The sequence below is a fragment of the Salmo salar genome, chromosome ssa05, assembly GCF_905237065.1.
Source record: "Salmo salar chromosome ssa05, Ssal_v3.1, whole genome shotgun sequence".
In the NCBI taxonomy this organism is placed as follows: Eukaryota; Metazoa; Chordata; class Actinopteri; order Salmoniformes; family Salmonidae; genus Salmo; species Salmo salar.
Genome location: NC_059446.1, coordinates 63,084,329 through 63,104,310, shown reverse-complemented (window position 1 = coordinate 63,104,310; position 19,982 = coordinate 63,084,329). Strand labels below are relative to the sequence as shown.

At 41.7% G+C, this 19,982-nt stretch overlaps 3 protein-coding genes across 3 annotated transcripts; all 3 read right to left on the bottom strand.

The window, feature by feature from the left end:
- Positions 1-1,969: 1,969 nt before the first annotated feature.
- On the bottom strand, positions 1,970-5,012 carry LOC106605412 (C-C chemokine receptor type 5). The gene is made up of 4 exons (XM_014201028.2): positions 4,309-5,012; positions 4,003-4,042; positions 3,705-3,800; positions 1,970-3,420 (listed from the first exon to the last, which is right to left on the bottom strand). Exons 2-4 carry the CDS (start codon positions 4,038-4,040, stop codon positions 2,376-2,378), a joined length of 1,179 nt encoding a protein of 392 aa, XP_014056503.1. The 5' UTR covers positions 4,041-4,042; positions 4,309-5,012; the 3' UTR covers positions 1,970-2,375.
- A 94-nt stretch (positions 5,013-5,106) lies between these two features.
- On the bottom strand, positions 5,107-14,985 carry LOC106605413 (C-C chemokine receptor type 4). Its single transcript, XM_014201030.2, has 2 exons — positions 13,448-14,985; positions 5,107-6,810 (listed from the first exon to the last, which is right to left on the bottom strand). The coding sequence occupies exon 2, from the start codon at positions 6,804-6,806 to the stop codon at positions 5,778-5,780; it is 1,029 nt and encodes a 342-aa protein (XP_014056505.1). The 5' UTR covers positions 6,807-6,810; positions 13,448-14,985; the 3' UTR covers positions 5,107-5,777.
- A 544-nt stretch (positions 14,986-15,529) lies between these two features.
- On the bottom strand, positions 15,530-18,794 carry LOC106605479 (C-C chemokine receptor type 5). Its single transcript, XM_014201196.2, has 2 exons — positions 18,682-18,794; positions 15,530-17,075 (listed from the first exon to the last, which is right to left on the bottom strand). The coding sequence occupies exons 1-2, from the start codon at positions 18,686-18,688 to the stop codon at positions 16,012-16,014; spliced, it is 1,071 nt and encodes a 356-aa protein (XP_014056671.2). The 5' UTR covers positions 18,689-18,794; the 3' UTR covers positions 15,530-16,011.
- Positions 18,795-19,982: the final 1,188 nt, after the last annotated feature.

Genomic DNA, 19,982 nt, shown 5'->3' with positions numbered 1-19,982 from the left:
CGCTCCGGTCTTATCGTTCCCTTACCTGCCACAGCTTGGGGTGAAGGTTCACCTTCCAACAGGACAATGACTCTAAGCACACAACCAAGACAACGCAGGAGTGGCTTCGGGACAAGTCTCAATGTTCTTGAGTGGCCCAGCCAGAGCTCCCCACGGTAAGCACGGGGAGTTGGCTCAGGTCTCCACCCTGACTCTGCCAAACTCCCCGTGTGCCCCCCCCCAAAATGTTTTTTTGGGGGTGCCTCTCGTGCTTCCATCGTTGCCATGCTCGTTCCTCGTAACGTTGCCATTCTGCTCTCGCTGCTTCCACCCGTTCCCATGGGAGGCGATCCCATCCAGCCTGGATCTCCTCCCACGTCCAGGATCCCTTGCCATTCAAAATGTCCTCCCAGGTCCACTCCTGATCACGCTGCTTGGACCTTTGGTGGTGGGATCTTCTGTGACGATCGTCGTAAGGAGTAGACCAAGGTGCAGCGTGTTGAGTGCTCGTGATAAATATTCATTATTAACTCAGAACGCTATACAAAAACAATAAACAAAGAAACACGAACGTCACGTTCTGCAGGCTTCACTGAGCAATACAAAAACAAGATCCCACAACGCCAGGTGGAAAAAAACCCTACTTAAGTATGATCTCCAATTAGAGACAACGAGGACCAGCTGCCTCTAATTGGAGATCATCCCAAACAAAACCAACATAGAAATACAAAACTAGAACATGAACATAGAAATACAAAACATAGAAAACCACCCCCTGTCACGCCCGGATCTACTCTACCATAGAAAAATAACAGCTTACCATGGTCAGGACGTGACAAAGGCTGTAAAAGTAACAAAATGTCGAAAAAGTCAAGGCGCCTGAATACTTTCCGAATGCACTGTATATATACAGTATATATATATTTATATATAAAAAAAAGGTTTAGGAACTCTGGTCTCAACTTAATATTGAGAGTAACAATAGTAGAATACAGCAGGTTCAATTTTAAAATTTGGTTGTGCATCGGCAGTTTTTCTCTTGTTATGTCAGTCACTGAAAATCACTCAATTAGACATGTCAGCTACCAATTTTTGGATAGTTAGTCTAGCCAGCTATCTAAACTTGTAGTAATCATGGCCGAATACCGACCGGGCATGCAGGGCACTTGCCCAGGGGCTCTGACCTCCAGGGGGCCCCCATAGGTTTTCTTCATCATTCTCACTCAGATATGATATTAGCATGGCATAAATCATTACAAAATGTGTAGAATTGCAGGACATTTGCTTTAAAATGCACTTTTTTCCCTCTCACCATGGCAAAGTGAGTAGAATTTCAAGAAATGTGTTATAAAATTGCAACGTTTTCTCTCCGCCCAATGGCAAAATAGCAGAAGACGTACAACATTTTCTTCACACACCATGGCAGTATGTGAAGAATTGCACAAAATTATTTTTTAAAACAAAAACAATGGTCTCCACATTTTGGGGGCCACTAAAATATTTTGTTGCGAGGTTTGGGGCCCTCCAACTAAAATGCTAGAGCCAGCCCTGTATTGTTTTACTGTAGGTATTTACTGACTCACTTCAAGACAAAAAAGGTTGGTTTAAGGTTGGTGTGTGCTTCTGTGCAGAGCGCTGTTTTAAGTATTAAATATCATAGCAGGTAAATCAGACAAATGTGTTAAAGTCTAAATGTCATCTGCATCCCCATTATAATGATATATAAACATGTTATATAAAACATGTTACAATACTGCAGTGAATCACATTAGGATTAGATTTTGTGTACACATTGTAAGGCACAAGCGGTGTCTCTCACTCTTTGTGGTGAGATTGCTAACAGGTGTAAGAGATATTGGTCTGTGGTGGCACCATCATTCACATATTCTCTAGTACTGACACATGGGAATATCTAAGTCATTGAGTATATCTTGATTACATTATCTTGACAGTACTTTAATTTGAATAATTTGCTACATGCAACAGGGGATGAAGTTACTGTAATACATTTATTTACATAGAATCAAAAAGTATCACTGTATTTACATAGTAAACGTGTGCTAGCAGAGATACAATACATTTTAAAAGAAAATGATGACTTTGCAAAATGTGCCAAAGATTTTCAAATAGATATACTGTACTAGAGAAAATACTATACAAAGGGAAATGAAATGGTTTGTGGAATTTATATTGATTGGGTTGATTTCTGTAAAAATCAACCCCCTGGTGTGAAACTCTGAGATGAGTGACAATTTCCTGACTTCGCCATGCACCTGAAACAAAGCCTATTATTTTCGGATGATTGCGTTTGAAACTGGATTTGGTATTTACATATGTATTGGAATGAACAGTACATGTGATGTTAGATGTATTTGTCTTTACAGTTAAGTTTCTGTTCACACGGCAGTAGACCTCTCATCCATGCTAGTGGTCTGTGAGTAGACAGATCCGGTCCTCGAGGCTCTGAAGTCCCAGGGCAGGTAGTTCTTCATGAACTGACACATCCTGCAGGGAGCCTTGTTAATCAGTCTTATGAGAGGCCTTCTAAACTTCTGCCCCACAAACACATAGAGGATGGGATTCAGCCAGCTATGGGAGTAGGCCATGGCCTCTGTGATCTGTAGAGTGAGTCTGATGGCTTTGCTACTCTCACAGCTTGAGTAGACCTCACTTAACTCCAAGGCCTTGAAAAATGCCGTCATGTTGTACGGAGTCCAGCAGCAGAAAAACACCACAACCACAATGAGAATGAGTCTGATGGCCTGCTTTTTGGAGGATGGACAACTGAGCAGCCTTTTCACTATCTGTGTGTAGCAGAACCCCATGATGACGAGGGGGATTAGCAGACCAAGTGTGTTCATTTTGAAAAGGCCAAAAATTCCCCAAGCGTGTCCATCATAGACAGGGCGACAATTTTCTTTCTCGTTGTGTTTCTCCACTTTAAGAAACAGTGCCTCAGGAAACGAGGCCAGGAATCCAGCCAGCCAGGTCACGACGGCAGCGATGGCCCCGTACTTCCGTGTTCTGGCTCTCATGGCGTACACAGCATGGACTATGGCCAGGTACCTGTCCACACTCATCAGGGTGATGAAGAAGATGCCACTGTAGAAGCCAATGTGGTAGGCGCTGAGGACCACTTTGCACATGATGTCACCAAACACCCACTGATCTGTAGCGTGGTGGGCCAGGAAAGGCAAGGTGCAGACCAGGAGCAGGTCAGCCAAGGCCAGGTTCAGGAGACACACATCGGTCATGCTGCATAGTTTCACCCCCAGCAGGATGACCCACAAGACCAGAACGTTCCCCAGAAACCCCAGGATGAAGAAGAGAGAGTACAGCACTGGCAGGAAGCTGGCTCCATGTGGCTTGTACTCGCAAATGCCATCGTCATAGTCACTATAGTCGTATGTGGTTACTTCAAATGCGTCTGCAAAATGTGTGCTGTAAAAGATCAGACGAGTAGAATGAAAGCAAGCAGCAATGATAAGAATGAACATTATTAAAGCCACAATCTGAAAGTTGTGCTTATTATCAAAATGTGGTCCACCAACAACAATATTTACAGTACAATGGAGTAAATGCAAATAGTACTTTATTTCTATGAGCAACATTTAATTTTTTAAAACATGATTGGAAGATTGGGGCAGAAATCTTGTATCACCAATTGCACTCTTTCCTCAAAATGTGTGTTTCTAAAAGTCAAGACATTTTAGACCTTAACTTACCCATATGCATAACTGTATGAGTTCTCATATGCATAACTGGATGAATTCCCATTCTCAACACTCACAGAGCTGAAGGGAATGGTTGTGGTGTTCCCCCTGAAATTCATTACCAATGATTTGAGCTTCTCAATTACAGGCGCATGTATCAATGGCCCATTTTGTACAGCATAACATATGACATTACATTATTTACAGAAATGATGTAATTATTATAAGTTATTATGATAAATGTATTAATTGATGATACTATTAATATTCAAATAGAGCTATTTGTAAATTAAAAAAGATAAAGTCCCACCCTTCCGTGGTGTGAACAGGATATCCAGTGGTATTCATCCCTGAAATAAAATGTCAAAAATGACCACTGAAATTGTTTTGATTTATTCATTGCTAATTACAGGACTGCAATTCATTTATGAAATTTGCTAAATAAATTACGTTAAAAAAAGAAATAAATGAAAGTAACTTGAATGGCAAGAGGATGAAGCCTGCAGAGACACTATGTTTAAGATCCAAGATACTGTACAACACTATGCACAGAAGAGTAACTTTTGCAAAGCATCCTAAAGCCAGCCCTCACATTCAGTAAGCATAATATACTCACTGTCAAACTGGGTTGAGTTGTCTCTCTGGGTGTGACACTGTGGTGTGACAGGAGTTCTGGGGGCTGAAGTGACTCTTAACAAGGTGGGTGATCAAAGGAACCTATATCTGCAGGTTTTTTTTCTCCAACAGATGTCTTTGGCAGGGGTGTGGGCGGGTAGATGTGGCCAAACTATACTGCATAGCTGAGTGCAGATTTAAGTCTAAATGGCATGCATTTGTACCTGCACATCCCTTGTGCATCATGAATGCTTGGAACACTACAGGAAGCTGGAGGAATCCATGCCCTTTTTCAAGATCATTAATGTATTATCTTTTTTGAACAGAGGAGTACCACTACTCCCAAAAGCTTGATCTATGCTGCAGATATGTACACCACCAAGCAGGATATCCTGTAGAAGACTCATACTCAAAGTGTTGCTCAGGCAACTAACTTTACTGAGAAGTGGTTAGCTGAAGACTGAAATTATTTTGCGTCATGACTGAGCGATGCATTAGTTCTAGCATCATAGCTAGCATTCAATTGTCAAAATATGGTGAATGCTGATATACTTCCTGTCTTTGAACAATTAAAATACATTTTCTGATGACTAGATTTACATGTGTGTTTTCTGGATCCAAACAATTCTAAGTAAACCTACTGTAAAGAAGATTTGAACCTATTGACAGATATAGCAGGATTGTTGTCTGTCTCATCTCTGAATTTAGCATCTTCAACTGAATAAAATATATTGTGGTGCAGATTGGATTATAGGGGGGTACAGCAGCAGCATAAAATGACAACACAATGCAGAACAAATATGTTTGAGCACATCAAAATTCACAGGCTTATTTATTGAGAAAACCCCCCAGAAAGGAAAACAAATACCTACTCAGCCAACAAAAGTTCAAAATAATCCAAAAGGTCAAATTCCTGATTTGATGTCCAAGTTCAAGGTAATACCAAAACAGGTCCTCAATCAAAGGAGGTGTCAAAATTCTACCAAAATAATATTTGGCCAGCAAATGTAGCCAACGAGTAGCCAGATAGCCACCGGCCATCCAGCAGCAGTCCTCTGGCCACAACCCTGCCCCTGGTTGTGTTTTAATGTTATAACAAAAATGTGTGCATACAATAAGAATACCATTTTTTATCATCTCTATGCAAAACATATTGATATTATGCTATAGCAAAAATGTGTGCAGGCCTGTACTGTAAATGAAATAAGTACATGGGTAATCAAAACATAAACAGCCCATCACCCTTTAGCAAATAGTCAGAGCTCATCAAAATACATTTAAAGTTAAATATTATACAGTTACACTTAATTTATATGCAAGTCTGTGTTCAGAAGAATACTTCATTATTCCATATGACACAGAAATTGGTCTTCTGCTCTACTTGCTGCTTTCCAACTGAAGTGTTTTTTGTCAATGAAAATGCATCAAATAGGTTTTCGGCAATGGAAGTATCATCTTTCAGCAGTACAATCACACAGGTGTGTTAGAAGTCTCGTTTTCTGATCCTCTGCTGCTCACCATTGCATGTTTGCTGAGCTTTTTACACAGCGGATATCTAGAGAGCACAGTGCCCAAACACTTTCTGAATTTCTCTCCTACAAAAGCATAAATGACTGGGTTGACACAGCAGTGAGCCAGCGCTATCGTTTCTGTCACCTCCATAGCTGCATCGAGCTGTGTTGAAGCCTCACAGCTATTCCCAATGTCAAACATCTGAAGGGTCTGGAGGAAAACCACAACATTGTAAGGGACCCAGGAGACTACAAACACACCCACGATGGCGAATATCAGTTTCATGGCCCTGTCTTTTTTGGAGTTCCTTAACCTCTGTAGTACAGTGAGAATACTGATGTAACAAAAAACCATTATGGGCAGACATAGGAGGAGCCCCACTCCGTTTTCCCCAAAGTTCCTCAACAACTTCCATGTCTTCTCTGTGTCCTCTGGGTAAATCCGCTGGCAACTTGTACCACTGCTCTCGTCATTCTCCCTAACCACCGCTACGAAGATGGCCTCAGGGAGAGCAGCGCTGATGGACGCTACCCAGACGATGATGCTCGCCAGCGTTCCATAGCGCAGCGTCCTGGCCCTCATGGCGGCCACGGCGTGAACGATGGCCAGGTAGCGATCCACACTCATCAGGGTCACAAACAGGATGCTGCTGTAGAACCCCACCTGGTAGACACCAGCCATGATCTTACACGGACTGTCCCCTTCAAACTCATGACCCTGGGCGTGGTAGGCCCAGAGAGGCAGAGAGAGGGCAAGGAGCAGGTCAGATAGGGCTAGGTTCAGCAGACAGATGTCTGTCATGGTCTTCAGTTTCATGTACTTGAGGAGGACCCAGAGCACCAGACTGTTGCCTGTCATACCCAGGGTGAACACCAGGTAGAAGAGAATGGGCTGGTAGTTGGACCCTTGGGTTAGACTGGTGCCAGTGCTACAGGGGCTGTCATAGCCATAGTAATCGTCTGTGCTGGTGGCCTCGGTTGTGTTCATCTTACTGAGGAAAAAAGGATGGTGTGAATTGTTAGTTAACAATCAATGCTGTATTGTGTGCATCCTACTGTCATAGCCCTAGTAGTAATTTAATAGGATCTCTATGTCATAAACCCTCAAAGTTCCAGAACGGGGTTAAAATGGCAGCCATATTGGTCAAGGAGAAATCCAAACCAGTCTTATTGGAATGAATGGCAGTAGATGTCATAAGTTTCGTCTTCTGAGGAGTAAGAAATATCGAACCAATACGCAGCGTGGTAAGTGCCCATACTGATATATTTATTTAAACGTGAACACTGAAACAAACCAAGAAACCGAATGACAGTCCTGTACGGTAACCTGACTATACATGGACCAACCACCCACAAACACAAGAGAAAATAAACCCACTTAAATATGGCCTCCAATTAGAAGCAACGACAACCAGCTGCTTCTAATTGGAGGTCGTTCCCAAAACTAACATAGAAATAGACAAACTAGAAAACCCACATAGAAATAGAAAACATAGAACATAAACCAAAACCCCCGAAACGCACTAAACAAACACACCCCTGCCACGTCCTGACCAAACTACAATAACAAATAACCTCTTTTACTGGTCAGGATGTCACAGTAGAGACATAATCCTGATTTTACATATGTGGAAATGTGATACAGAAACACATGTTAAAGGCATATGATATTAGAAATTGTGTAATATAGTTATTGTCAACCTAAAATATGAACATATAATTATAAATCCACTTATACGGGTTTAATGCCAAGTTTCTGTATAAATAGCCTCTAAAATACACTGAGACCAGCCACCCACACAGCTGATAAATAATAAAGCCCTTTTGTGGGGAAAAACCCATTCTGATTGGCTGGGCCTGGCTCCCCAGTGGGTGGTCCTGGCTCCCAAGTGGGTGGGCCTATGCCCTCCAAAGCCCACCCATGGCTCCGCCCCTGCCCAGTCATGTGAAATCCATAGACTAGGGTCTAACAAATTTATTTCAATTGACTGATTTCCTTATATGAACTGTAACTCAGTAAAACCGTTGAGGTTTTACTGTAAACAGTCCATAAATGTCACTATAGAGGGTGGTGCGGACAGCCCAGTACATCACTGGGGCCGAGCTCCCTGCCATCCAGGACCTCAATATGAGGCAATGTGAAAGGAAAATTGTTAAACTCCAGCCACCCAAGCCATAGACTCTTCTCTCTCCTTTCGGCACACCAAGTGGTACCAGAGCAACAAGTCTGACACCAACAGGCTCCGGAACAGCTTCTATCCCCAAGCCATAAGACTGCTAAATAGCTAACAAAATGGCTACACAGACTATTTGCAATGACCCTTTTATTGTATTTACATTTTTACAATGACTCTACACACTCACACACACACTCACACTGACCCTCCAACACACGCACACACACCATTTGCTCACACACACATAACACGCACACACATTCATACTGACTACACACACGTACACACACTCACATAAAATCATCATACACTGCTGCTACTCTGTTTATCATATATCCTGACGCCTGTCACCTTACACCTACAGTGGCTTGCGAAAGTATTCACCCCCCTTGGCATTTTTCCTATTTTGTTGTCTTACGACCTGGAATTATATCGATTTTTGTGGGTTTGTATCATTTGATTTACACAACATGCCTACCACTTTGAAGTTGCAAAATATTTTTTCTTGTGAAACAGACAAGAAATAAGACAAAAAAAACTGAAAACTTTAGCGTGCATAACTATTCACCCTCCAAAGTCAATACTTTGTAGAGCCACCTTTTGCAGCAATTACAGCTGCAAGTTTCTTGGGTTGTGCCATGGCGGAGATCGCTGTGTGCTATACTTGGCCTTGTCTTAGGACGGTAAGTTGGTGGTTGGAGACATCCCTCTAGTGGTGTGGGGGCTGTGCTTTGGCAAAGTGGGTGGGGTTATATCCTGCCTGTTTGGCCCTGTCCGGGGGTATCATCGGATGGGGCCACAGTGTCTTCTGATCCCTCCTGTCTCAGCCTCCAGTATTTATGCTGCAGTAGTTTATGTGTCGGGGGGGCTAGGGTCAGTCTGTTACATCTGGAGTATTTCTCTTGTCTTATCCGGTGTCCTGTGTGAATTTAAATATGCTCTCTCTAATTCTCTCTTCTCTCTTTCTGTCTTTCTCTCGGAGGACCTGAGCCCTAGGACCATGCCTCAGGACTACCTGGTATGATGACTCCTTGCTGTCCCCAGTCCACCTGGCCGTGCTGCTGCTCCAGTTTCAACTGTTCTGCCTGCGGCTATGGAACCCTGACCTGTTCACCGGACGTGCTTGTTGCACCCTCGACAACTACTATGATTATTATTATTTGACCATGCTGGTCATTTATGAACATTTTAACATCTTGACCATGTTCTGTTATAATATCCACCCTGCACAGCCAGAAGAGGACTGGCCACCCCTCATAGCCTGGTTCCTCTCTAGGTTTCTTCCTAGGTTTTTGGCCTTTCTAGGGAGTTTTTCCTAGGGAGTTTTTCCTAGCCACCGTGCTTCTTTCACATGCTTTGCTTGCTGTTTGGGGTTTTAGGCTGGGTTTCTGTACAGCACTTTGAGATATCAGCTGATGTACGAAGGGCTATATAAAAATAGATTTGATTTGATTTGATATAAGCTTGGCACATCTAGTCACTTGGATTTTTGCCCATTCTTTAAGGCAAAATTGCTCCAACTCCTTCAAGTTGGATGGGTTCCGCTGGTGTACAGCAATCTTTAAGTCATACCACAGATTCTCAATTGGATTGAGGTCTGGGCTTAGACTAGGCCATTCCAAGACATTTAAATGTTTCCTCTTAAACCAATCGAGTGTTGCTTTAGCAGTATACTTAGGGTCATTGTCCTGCTGGAAGGAGAACCTCCGTCCCAGTCTCAAATCTCTGGAAGACTGAAACAGGTTTCCCTCAAAAATGTCCCTGTATTTAGCACCATCCATCATTCCTTCAATTCTGACCAGTTTCCCAGTCCCTGCCGATGAAAAACACCTACACAGCATGATGCTGCTACCACCATGCTTCAATGTGGGGATGGTGTTCTCTGGGTGATGTGAGGTGTTGGGTTTGCGCCAGACATAGCATTTTCCTTGATGGCCAAAAGCAAAATTTTAGTCTCATCTGACCAGAGTACCTTCTTCAATATGTTTGGGGAGTCACCCACATGCCTTTTGGCGAACACCAAACGTGTTTGCTTATTTTTTTCTTTAAGCAATGGCTTTTTTCTGGCCACTCTTCCATAAAGCCCAGCTCTGCGGAGTGTACATCTTAAAGTGGTCCTATTGACAGATACTCCAATCTCCGCTGTGGAGCTTTGCAGCTCCTTCAGGGTTATCTTTGGTCTCTTTGTTGCCTCTCTGATTAATGCCATCCTTGTCTGGTCCGTGAGTTTTGGTGGGCGGCCCTCTCTTGGCAGGTTTGTTGTGGTGCCATATTCTTTCAATATTTTTATAATGGATTTAATGGAGCTCCGTGGGATGTTCAAAGTTTTGGTTATCTTTTTATAACCCAACCCTTATTTGTACTTCTCCACAACTTTGTCCCTGACCTTTTTGGAGAGCTCCTTGGTCTTCATGGTGCCGTATAGCTTACTTACTTTCTCGTGTTCTTCTTATTTCTATTTCTCATGTGTTTTTGTTCTACTTTATTTTATTTTATGGTACTACTGGTATCAATTACTGCATTGTTGGGATAGAGCTTGCAAGAAAGGCATTTCACTGTACTTGTGCACGTGACAATAAAACTTGAAACAGTTTTTGTTTTCTTGGAAAGCTAGGAGTGCTATTATATGATACAAAATACGCACTTGTTCCATTTACAACGTGTCTAAGTCCTATCATCAACTCATATCAGCCAGTGTATGGATGTGGATTGACTGCATTGTTTGAATAGAATTTGAAAAATGTATGGAATCATTCCTCTAGAACTGTCTGGCTACAGTGCAGAAACATTCGTCAAATTCATTATTTTACACAATATCTTATCCCCCCTGACGAAAATGGCTGGCTTTTATCCCATCATTAGAAGGTTAATGTCCATTCTAGTATTCTAGTTCTTAATTCTATGCCTTTTGTTCTGAATGGTTACCTGCACACAGCCAGAGATTATAAAATCGTATGTTACTTCAAATGTTAATGCTATTATTTGTCACTCATCCTCCTATGTACTCTATTATGGCGTCATACTTGTATTACTTAATACTTTAGCAACATGTAATCTATCAGTTTCCATGGTAACTGTGTTTTAACTTGGGTAATGATTCTTTCATATTAATTACAGTGAGGGGAAAAAGTATTTGATTCCCTGCTGATTTTGTACGTTTGCCCACTGACAAAGAAATGATCAGTCTATCATTTTAATGGTAGATTTATTTGAACAGTGAGAGACAGAATAACAACAAAAAATACAGAAAAACGCATGTCAAAAATGTTATAAATTGATTTGCATTTTAATGAGGGAAATAAGTATTTGACCCCCGCTCAATCAGAAGGATTTCTGGCTCCCAGGTGTCTTTTATACAGGTAACGAGCTGAGATTAGGAGCACACTCTTAAAGGGAGTGCTCCTAATCTCAGTTTGTTACCTGTATAAAAGACACCTGTCCACAGAAGCAATCAATCAATCAGATTCCAAACTCTCCACCATGGCCAAGACCAAAGAGCTCTCCAAGGATGTCAGGGACAAGATTGTAGACCTACACAAGGCTGGAATGGGCTACAAGACCATCGCCAAGCAGCTTGGTGAGAAGGTGACAACAGTTGGTGTGATTACTCGCAAATGGAAGAAACACAAAAGAACTGTCAATCTCCCTCGGCCTGGGGCTCCATGCAAGATCTCACCTCGTGGAGTTGCAATGATCATGAGAACGGTGAGGAATCAGCCCAGAACTACACGGGAGGATCTTGTCAATGATCTCAAGGCAGCTGGGACCATAGTCACCAAGAAAACAATTGGTAACACACTACGCCATGAAGGACTAAAATCCTGCAGCGCACGCAAGGTCCCCCTGCTCAAGAAAGCACATATACATGCTCGTCTGAAGTTTGCCAATGAACAGCTGAATGATTCAGAGGATAACTGGGTGAAAGTGTTGTGGTCAGATGAGACCAAAATGGAGCTCTTTGGCATCAACTCAACTCGCCGTGTTTGGAGGAGGAGGAATGCTGCCTATGACTCCAAGAACACCATCCCCACTGTCAAACATGGAGGTGGAAACATTATGCTTTGGGGGTGTTTTTCTGCTAAGGGGACCGGACAACTTCACCGCATCAAAGGGACGATGGACGGGGCCATGTACCGTCAAATCTTGGATGAGAACCTCCTTCCCTCAGCCAGGGCATTGAAAATGGGTTGTGGATGGGTATTCCAGCATGACAATGACCCAAAACACACGGCCAAGGCAACAAAGGAGTGGCTCAAGAAGAAGCACATTAAGGTCCTGGAGTGGCCTAGCCAGTCTCCAGACCTTAATCCCATAGAAGATCTGTGGAGGGAGCTGAAGGTTTGAGTTGCCAAATGTCAGCCTCGAAACCTTAATAACTTGGAGAAGATCTGCAAAGAGGAGTGGGACAAAATCCCTCCTGAGATGTGTGCAAAGCTGGTGGCCAACTACAAGAAACGTCTGACCTCTGTGATTGCCAACAAGGGTTTTGCCACCAAGTACTAAGTCATGTTTTGCAGAGGGGTCAAATACTTATTTCCCTCATTAAAATGCAAATCAATTTATAACATTTTTGACATGCATTTTTCTGGATTGTTTTGTTGTTATTCTGTCTCTCACTGTTCAAATAAACCTACCATTAAAATGATAGACTGATCATTTCTTTGTCAGTGGGCAAACGTACAAAATCAGCAGGGGATCAAATACTTTTTTCCCTCACTGTATAATGCTTTCAAATGAATCACAGAGTGTAATGATAAACTTTAAAACACCATGATGACTGATATGAAGAGAAATGGGTAATTCGAAACAACCTGTGGGAATTAACCTAATTTACATACTTGATGGAGATAATAAAGAAACAGCCCCTTATAATACATCTTCGGAAATCTTATGTCTAACAACAGGGCATTTTTTACTGTCCTTGTCAAGGTTGTGTAAGCTGAATACTGACATTTTTTTGTTCAAAGAACAACAGCTAAAAAGCCTTGACACGCTCATTATTTATTTTTAAAGCTATTACCCCGTAGGGCCATGTTAATGTACTAATACAATGTCTTATTTAAAAAAAAAACATTCAAAATTAAAAGAACATTTTCAAAACTATACTTTTTCCCTCCCTCCCTCCTGTCACAATAGTCTTTAGATCCAATACTTATTTTTGTATCTGTCAATACGACAGATACAAAAAGAAGTATTGGATCTAAAGACTATTTCTACATCCTCTTTAATCCTAATCAGAATCAAACCACAACCCATATGATCTCACACATCACCCACCATCACCTGTTAAATACTGACACCCCCTGTTGAACGACCCCATTTTGTAGTTCCTGTGAGGCTAACACCCCTTCACAGACTGTCTATGCCTGCGTATATATTTGTAGGCTGTATATATTTGTAGGCTGTATGTCTATATGCAGGCTATCATGAAGTGAAAATATATTTTATTTACCCCAATATCTTCTTTTCTGATGTACAGGTTGAATGCTGTAACCGTCTCTCTGGTGATAACGTGTGTGCTGGTTGAAACAGTCTGGCCGGGAAATTACTCTTTTTCTCTACTCTATTCTTTTGTACCAATGACTGCAACTTTTTTGTAGTAAGGTGTGCTCTAGATAACTATTTTCTTTGCATTGCTGCATTGAGCAGGCTGAGGTGTGAATGTGGGTTTCCTGTAATGGCCCTCTAACTAAATGTCTGGGAATGAGTGTGGGTGAGGGAAACATCACCAAACATACAGATATCTGTCACGCATGTAGATGCTGCTTTGAACTGCTTTTCAGATGGAAAGATACAAATGAATAGTGTACATCGTAAACATCTTAGAAAGTAAATTCCGTAACTTTCATACATGGAAGTAGTCCTTGTGTGGGTTATGTTTGTAGTAGTAGAAGGAGGTTGAGGTTAGCGAGGTAGGCTGGTAACCGAAGGGTTGCCGGTTTGAATCTCAGGGCTGATGGGGAAATCTGGTGTGAGTGTGCTGGCAACCATAGAGTTGCTGGCATCAGAACCTCATGTGCCGCCTGCTGCCGTTGTGCCCTTGCGCAAGGCACTTAATCTTTTACATGATTTAGGGGCACTGCTCTGGGCTTTTTCCAGCCTCTTGTGCTTAGTTTGCTTCCATTTTAGATGAGGTTTGACAATATGCGTTTCCTAGAAAGATTCGTTCAACAATGCATTTTCTGTGGTTTAACGAGAAGTGGCTGGCCATTTACTTTCCTTGACACTTCTGCTTTCTGAGTCTCACTTCCTTATTTCATCTAAGCTATGTCAAGACTATGTCCCTGTGTTGTTTTAGTTGTTTTGGTGTGAAGTGATGTTTCTCTGTGCATGTAGACCAAGCTGAATAAGTCAACATCAAGTAAAGGTACAGGTGGGAAATGTCACTGAGCAAGATTTTCTAAATGCCCTAAAATAAAAAAGAAAACATGTATTGAAGACAAGGTAAAAATTAAGACAAGGTAATCACAAATCCTAGACAGTCATGTATACAGTATATAAGTTTCATGCCACGTCCTATTGTGTTGTCTATTTACAAAACAGCAGTCTCAGCTTTTTTATTTGTGATTTTTTTTAAACACACAGCAGTGTTGGGACATTTATTAGTCCCCCTCAAAAAAACACAGCATAGCTTTGTGGTTAGCTTGTTCAAAAGCAAATGCCCCAGTCAGGTTTCTGTCACATTCTTAGAAGAAAAAAACTATAATATACAAACTCAGAAATGGAAGAAAAAAGTTGAATCAATCTTTACATTTTTTAACAAATATAACTATACGTACAGTGCATTCGGAAAGTATTCAGACCCCTTAACTTTTTCCACATTTTGTTACATTACAGCCTTATTCTAAAATTGATTCAATAGTTTTCCCCCTCATCAATCTACACACAATACCCCATAATGAAAAAGCAAAAACTGTTTTTATTTGCAAATTGAAAAAAAAACGAAAAACTGAAATATCACATTTACATAAGTATTCAGACCCTTTAGTCAGTACTTTGTTGAAGCAACTTTGGCAGCGATTACTGCCTCGAGTCTCTTGGGTATGACGCTACAAGCTTGGCACACCTGTATTTGGGGAGTTTCTCCCATTCTTCTCTGCAGATCCTCTCAAACTCTGTCAGGTTAGATCGGGAGCGTTGCTGCACAGCTATTTTCAGGTGATGTTAGATCGGGTTCAAGTCCGGGCTCTGGCTGGGTCACTCAGGGACATTCAGAGACTTGTCCCGAAGCCACTCCTGCATTTTTTTGGCTGTGTGCTTAGGGTTGTTGTCCTGTTGGTAGGTGAATCTTCACCTCAGTATGAGGTCCTGAGCGCTCTGGAGACAGTTTTCATTAAGGATCTCTCTGTACTCTGTTGATGTTTCCCTTGATCCTGACTAGTCTCCCAGTCCCTGCCGCTGAAAAACATCCCCACAGCATGATTCCGCCACCACCATGCTTCACCGTAGGGATGGTGCCAGGTTTCCTCCAGACGTGATGCTTGGCATTCAGGCCAAAGAGTTCAATCTTGGTTTCATCAGACCAGAGAATCTTGTTTCTCATGGTCTGAGTCATTTAGGTGCCCTTTTGTCAAACTCCAAGCGGGCTGTCATGTGCTTTTTTTACTGAGGAGTGGCTTCCGTCTGGCCACTCTACCAGAAAGACCTGATTGGTGGAGTGCAGCAGAGATGGTTGTCCTTGTGGAAGGTCAACATTTGGAAAAAGGGAAGGGGTCTGAATACTTTCCAAATGCACTTTACATACTGTCAATTTCTTTACTTTTTTTTTGCACTTTACACAATACCACATGAGGACACAACTAACACTCTTTAAAGGGATCTATCAACAAAGGAATTGGAGCATGTAAAGATACAAAAGAGCAACTGATATCTATAGTATCTACTGTAAGCATAGATTCACAGCTAGGGTGTCTGAGTGCCACACTTTCAGAGAAATCCCTCTTTTCCTTACATCTTTTACTGTCTTTTCCCTTCTCAGAGTTTTTATATTCGAATTGTGCCTGTATACAAGTCAAACTACAGCAGTCTTGTAGATGATATTTCAGAAGACCTGGAATAGACTGAGATATTTCGTTCAGACAACCCACAAACATAAGGCCTGGCGAAGCACATTGGCATCCATTTTCTTAGTAACTTCAGGACAAGACTCATGAATTTCTGCCCTGCAAAGGCGTAGATGATCGGATTCAAACAACAGTGTGTGAACGCTATCACCTCTGTACACTGCATTGCCAGATCTATGTTCGTGTGAGTTGTACAGTCCCCAAAATAGCTCTGAGTCTCCAGATAACGCAGGAGAATGACCACATTGTATGGGGTCCAAAAGCAGAAAAAGACCACTACTATGATGATTATCAGTTTGATGGCTTTGTGCTTTTTGGTGGTTTTGATAGTGACTAACATTGGAACGATTCTGGAATAGCAGATCACCATGATGGAGAGAGGGAGAAGTAGACCCAAGATATTCATCTCTAAATAAGAAACCTGGCGCCACATGCTACCCTCTGGATACTCTGGTTTACATGTTGTAAGCCCGGACTCATTATTTACTTTTGTGAAGATGATTGTAGGCAAAGAGGCACAGAGACTGACAGCCCACATGAACAGAGACAGTGTGACCCCTACTCTGACTGATCTGGGCCTGGCCATGGTGTGAGCGTGGACTATGACCACATAGCGATCCACTGTCAAGATCACCATGAAGAAGATGCTGCCATAAAACCCAAGCATGTAAAGTCCGGTTACCAGTCGGCACATAAAGTCCCCCAGGAGCCACTTGGCTGCGGTGGCGTAGTGGGACCAGAAAGGCAGGGAGATGATGAAGAAAAGGTCAGACAGAGCCAGGTTGAAGAGACAGAGGTCTGTTATGCTTCTGATCCTCCTAAACTTCACCAGGACACAGACCACCAGGCCGTTACCGATGAAGCCCACGATGAAGACCAGGCTGTAGAGTGTAGGCAGAAATACCCGTCCAAACTCCTTCACATTGGCAGTGTTACATGGCTCTGATCTATATAACCCTTCTGTATCATCGTAGTAGGAGGAATAGTTATATTCTGTTGTTGGCTCCATATCCTTGTCTGTAGAAAGACAGAAATAGTATCGTTATTAGTCAAGGTGGTGTCCTTTCATTCAAAATCAACCTGAACAGTCAACGTGGCAATCTGCAGTTCAAACAATAAAAAAGGAGCTACCCCGCCACTGTTTGGTTAAACAGCTGAGGGATGGGGCTGGAGAAATAGAACCACTAATTCTAATAATAATTTTTTACTTGTTCAAGTTTGTAATGGAAATGTGTTTCTTGCATATCCTAACTCCCCCCGAGACACATGCAGGAGTGGGGTCACGGCCAGAGTCAACATTGTCCAGGGCCCCTGGAGCAATTGGGGTTAAGTGTCTTGCTCAAGGGCACTGCAACAGATTTTTAACCTTGTTGGCTCCATATTCATATACATACTGTAGCTATGGATGCAGGACTGACCATCCATGAGATCAACATGATAGTTTTTAACATGCTTTTAAGCTATACAGTGTTTGTTTACATTGTTTACAAACAATGGAGTGAAACAATCTTATATTTTAGATTTCTGTTGGTGTACAACAGTTTATATGAATGATAAGATATACTCTCTACAAATCAATGGTTATATATCATTAATTTAAATGTAAAAACAATCACACATTTCCCCTTTAAGTTGTTCCTTTGAAATATTATCATTGTACTGAATATTCATCAAAACAAACAAACAAACAACCAAACAAACAAACAAACAAGTAAACACACAAACACAAGCGTCATGCCCATAGGCAGCACAGGGGCACATGCCCTCTTTCCCTTTCCCTCAGATTTGTCCTGTTTTATAAAACATGCAAGCAATTTTTGGGTTAATTTTGTTTGTTTGTTTCTCTGTAATACTACTAGCACCTAGCAATTTTATGAAGTTGGCTTTAGCTAGTCCAGATAGGTTCCCAACCTCATAACTAGCTACTAAGAAGCCATTTCAGGCTTTCAATCAGGTTAGAGTAGCTAGTTTGTCTAACTATCTTAGCTGGCATGCCTGCTGGCCAGGTTGGTAGACTACTAAATGTACTGAATAAGACTCACATTAATTTAAATATTTTACACAGATTTTAGCAGAGAAGCATATTTAGTTTATTATACAGGCTGATTATACAGATTATGGGGCTGCTCTGACACCTTCAGCTGCTTATAGGTGTTCACTGCACAGTCAAAGAAATCTAGAAAGTCATAGCCAGGGCTCTCCAACCCTGTTCCTGGAGAGCTACTGTCCTGTAGGTTTTCGCTCCAATCCTAATCTAGCACACTTGATTCTAATAATTAGCTGGTGGATAAACTGAATCAGGTTAGTTACAACTGAGGTTGGATTGAAAACCTAAAAGAGGGTAGCTCTCCAGGAACAGGGTTGGAGTGACCTGTAAGTAGTCTATAATTCATACTATATTGTATATTAACAAAAGTGTATTTAAATTAGGGCACAAATTGAGTACGGTAATCCAACGGCTATCTTTTTTAACTCTATTCATCACTTCAAGTAATTATGTAATTTTTGTTCATTTTTATGCTTAAAATGTCACAAGCATAAATAATTGTGGTGTTACCTCTTAGAAATAGGTATAGATTCTATATCTTCAATAGGTTTCTAGATGTTGACAAAAAGTACTCACCAGGCATGATTAATGATCAATTAGCTCTTTGGTGTTTCTTCTCTGAGTCTTTTGAAGATGTGTGTATTATCCTGTTGTACAATAGCCTATAGTACTGCTGCTGCAGTTTTCTCCACCTCCCTTAGGAGGAGGTACTCTGAACGTATTATATTGAAGTTTGGTTTGTTTCACACTGCTATTTTTAGACTGTGAGGTTTTGGTGTACACTGTTAGAAAAAAAATTGATATCTAGAACCTAAAGGGTTCTTCGGCTGTCCCAAAAGGAGAACCCTTTGAAAAACCCTTTTTGGTTTGAGGTAGAACCCTTTTGGTTCCAGGTAGAACCTTTTTCGGTTCCATGTAGAAAACTTTCCATATAGGGTTATATAGTGGCTTGCGAAAGTATTCACCCCTTTGGCATTTTTCCTATTTTGTTGTCTTACGACCTGGAATTAAAATAGAATTTTGGGGGGGTTTGTATCATTTGATTTTCACAACATGCCTACCACTTTGAAGATGCAAAATATTTTTCATACAAAGTATTGACTTTGGGGGGGGGGGTTAATAGTTATGCACACTCAAGTTCTGTTTTTTTGTCAAGAAATAAGCCAAAAAAACTGAAAACTTTAGCGTGCATAACTGTTCACCCCCAAAGTCAATACTTTGTAGAGCCACCTTTTGCAGCAATTACAGCTGCAAGTCTCTTGGGATATGTCTCTATAAGCTTGGCACATCTAGCCACTGGAATTTTTGCCCATTCTTCAAGGCAAAACTGCTCCAACTCCTTGAAGTTGGATGGGTTCCGCTGGTGTACAGCAATCTTTAATTCATACCACAGATTCTCAATTGGAATGAGGTCTGGGCTTTGACTAGGCCATTCAACAACATTTAAATGTTTCCCCTTAAACGACTCAAGTGTTGCTTTAGCAGTATACTTAGGGTCATTGTCCTGCTGGAAGGTGAACCTCCGTCCCAGTCTCAAATCTCTGGAAGACTGAAACAGGGTTTCCCTCAAGAATTTCCCTATATTTAGCACCATCCATCATTCCTTCAATTCTGACCAGTTTCCCCAGTCCCTGCTGATGAAAAACATCCCCACAGCATGATGCTGCCACCACCATGCTTCACTGTGGGGATGGTGTTCTCAAGGTGATGAGAGGTGTTAGGTTTGCGCCAGACAGCATTTTCCTTGATGGCCAAAAAGATACATTTTTGTCTCATCTGAACAGAGTACCTTCTTCAATATGTTTGGAGAGTCTCCCACATGCCTTTTGGCGAACACCAAACGTGTTTGCTTCTTGTTTTCTTTAAGCAATGGCTTT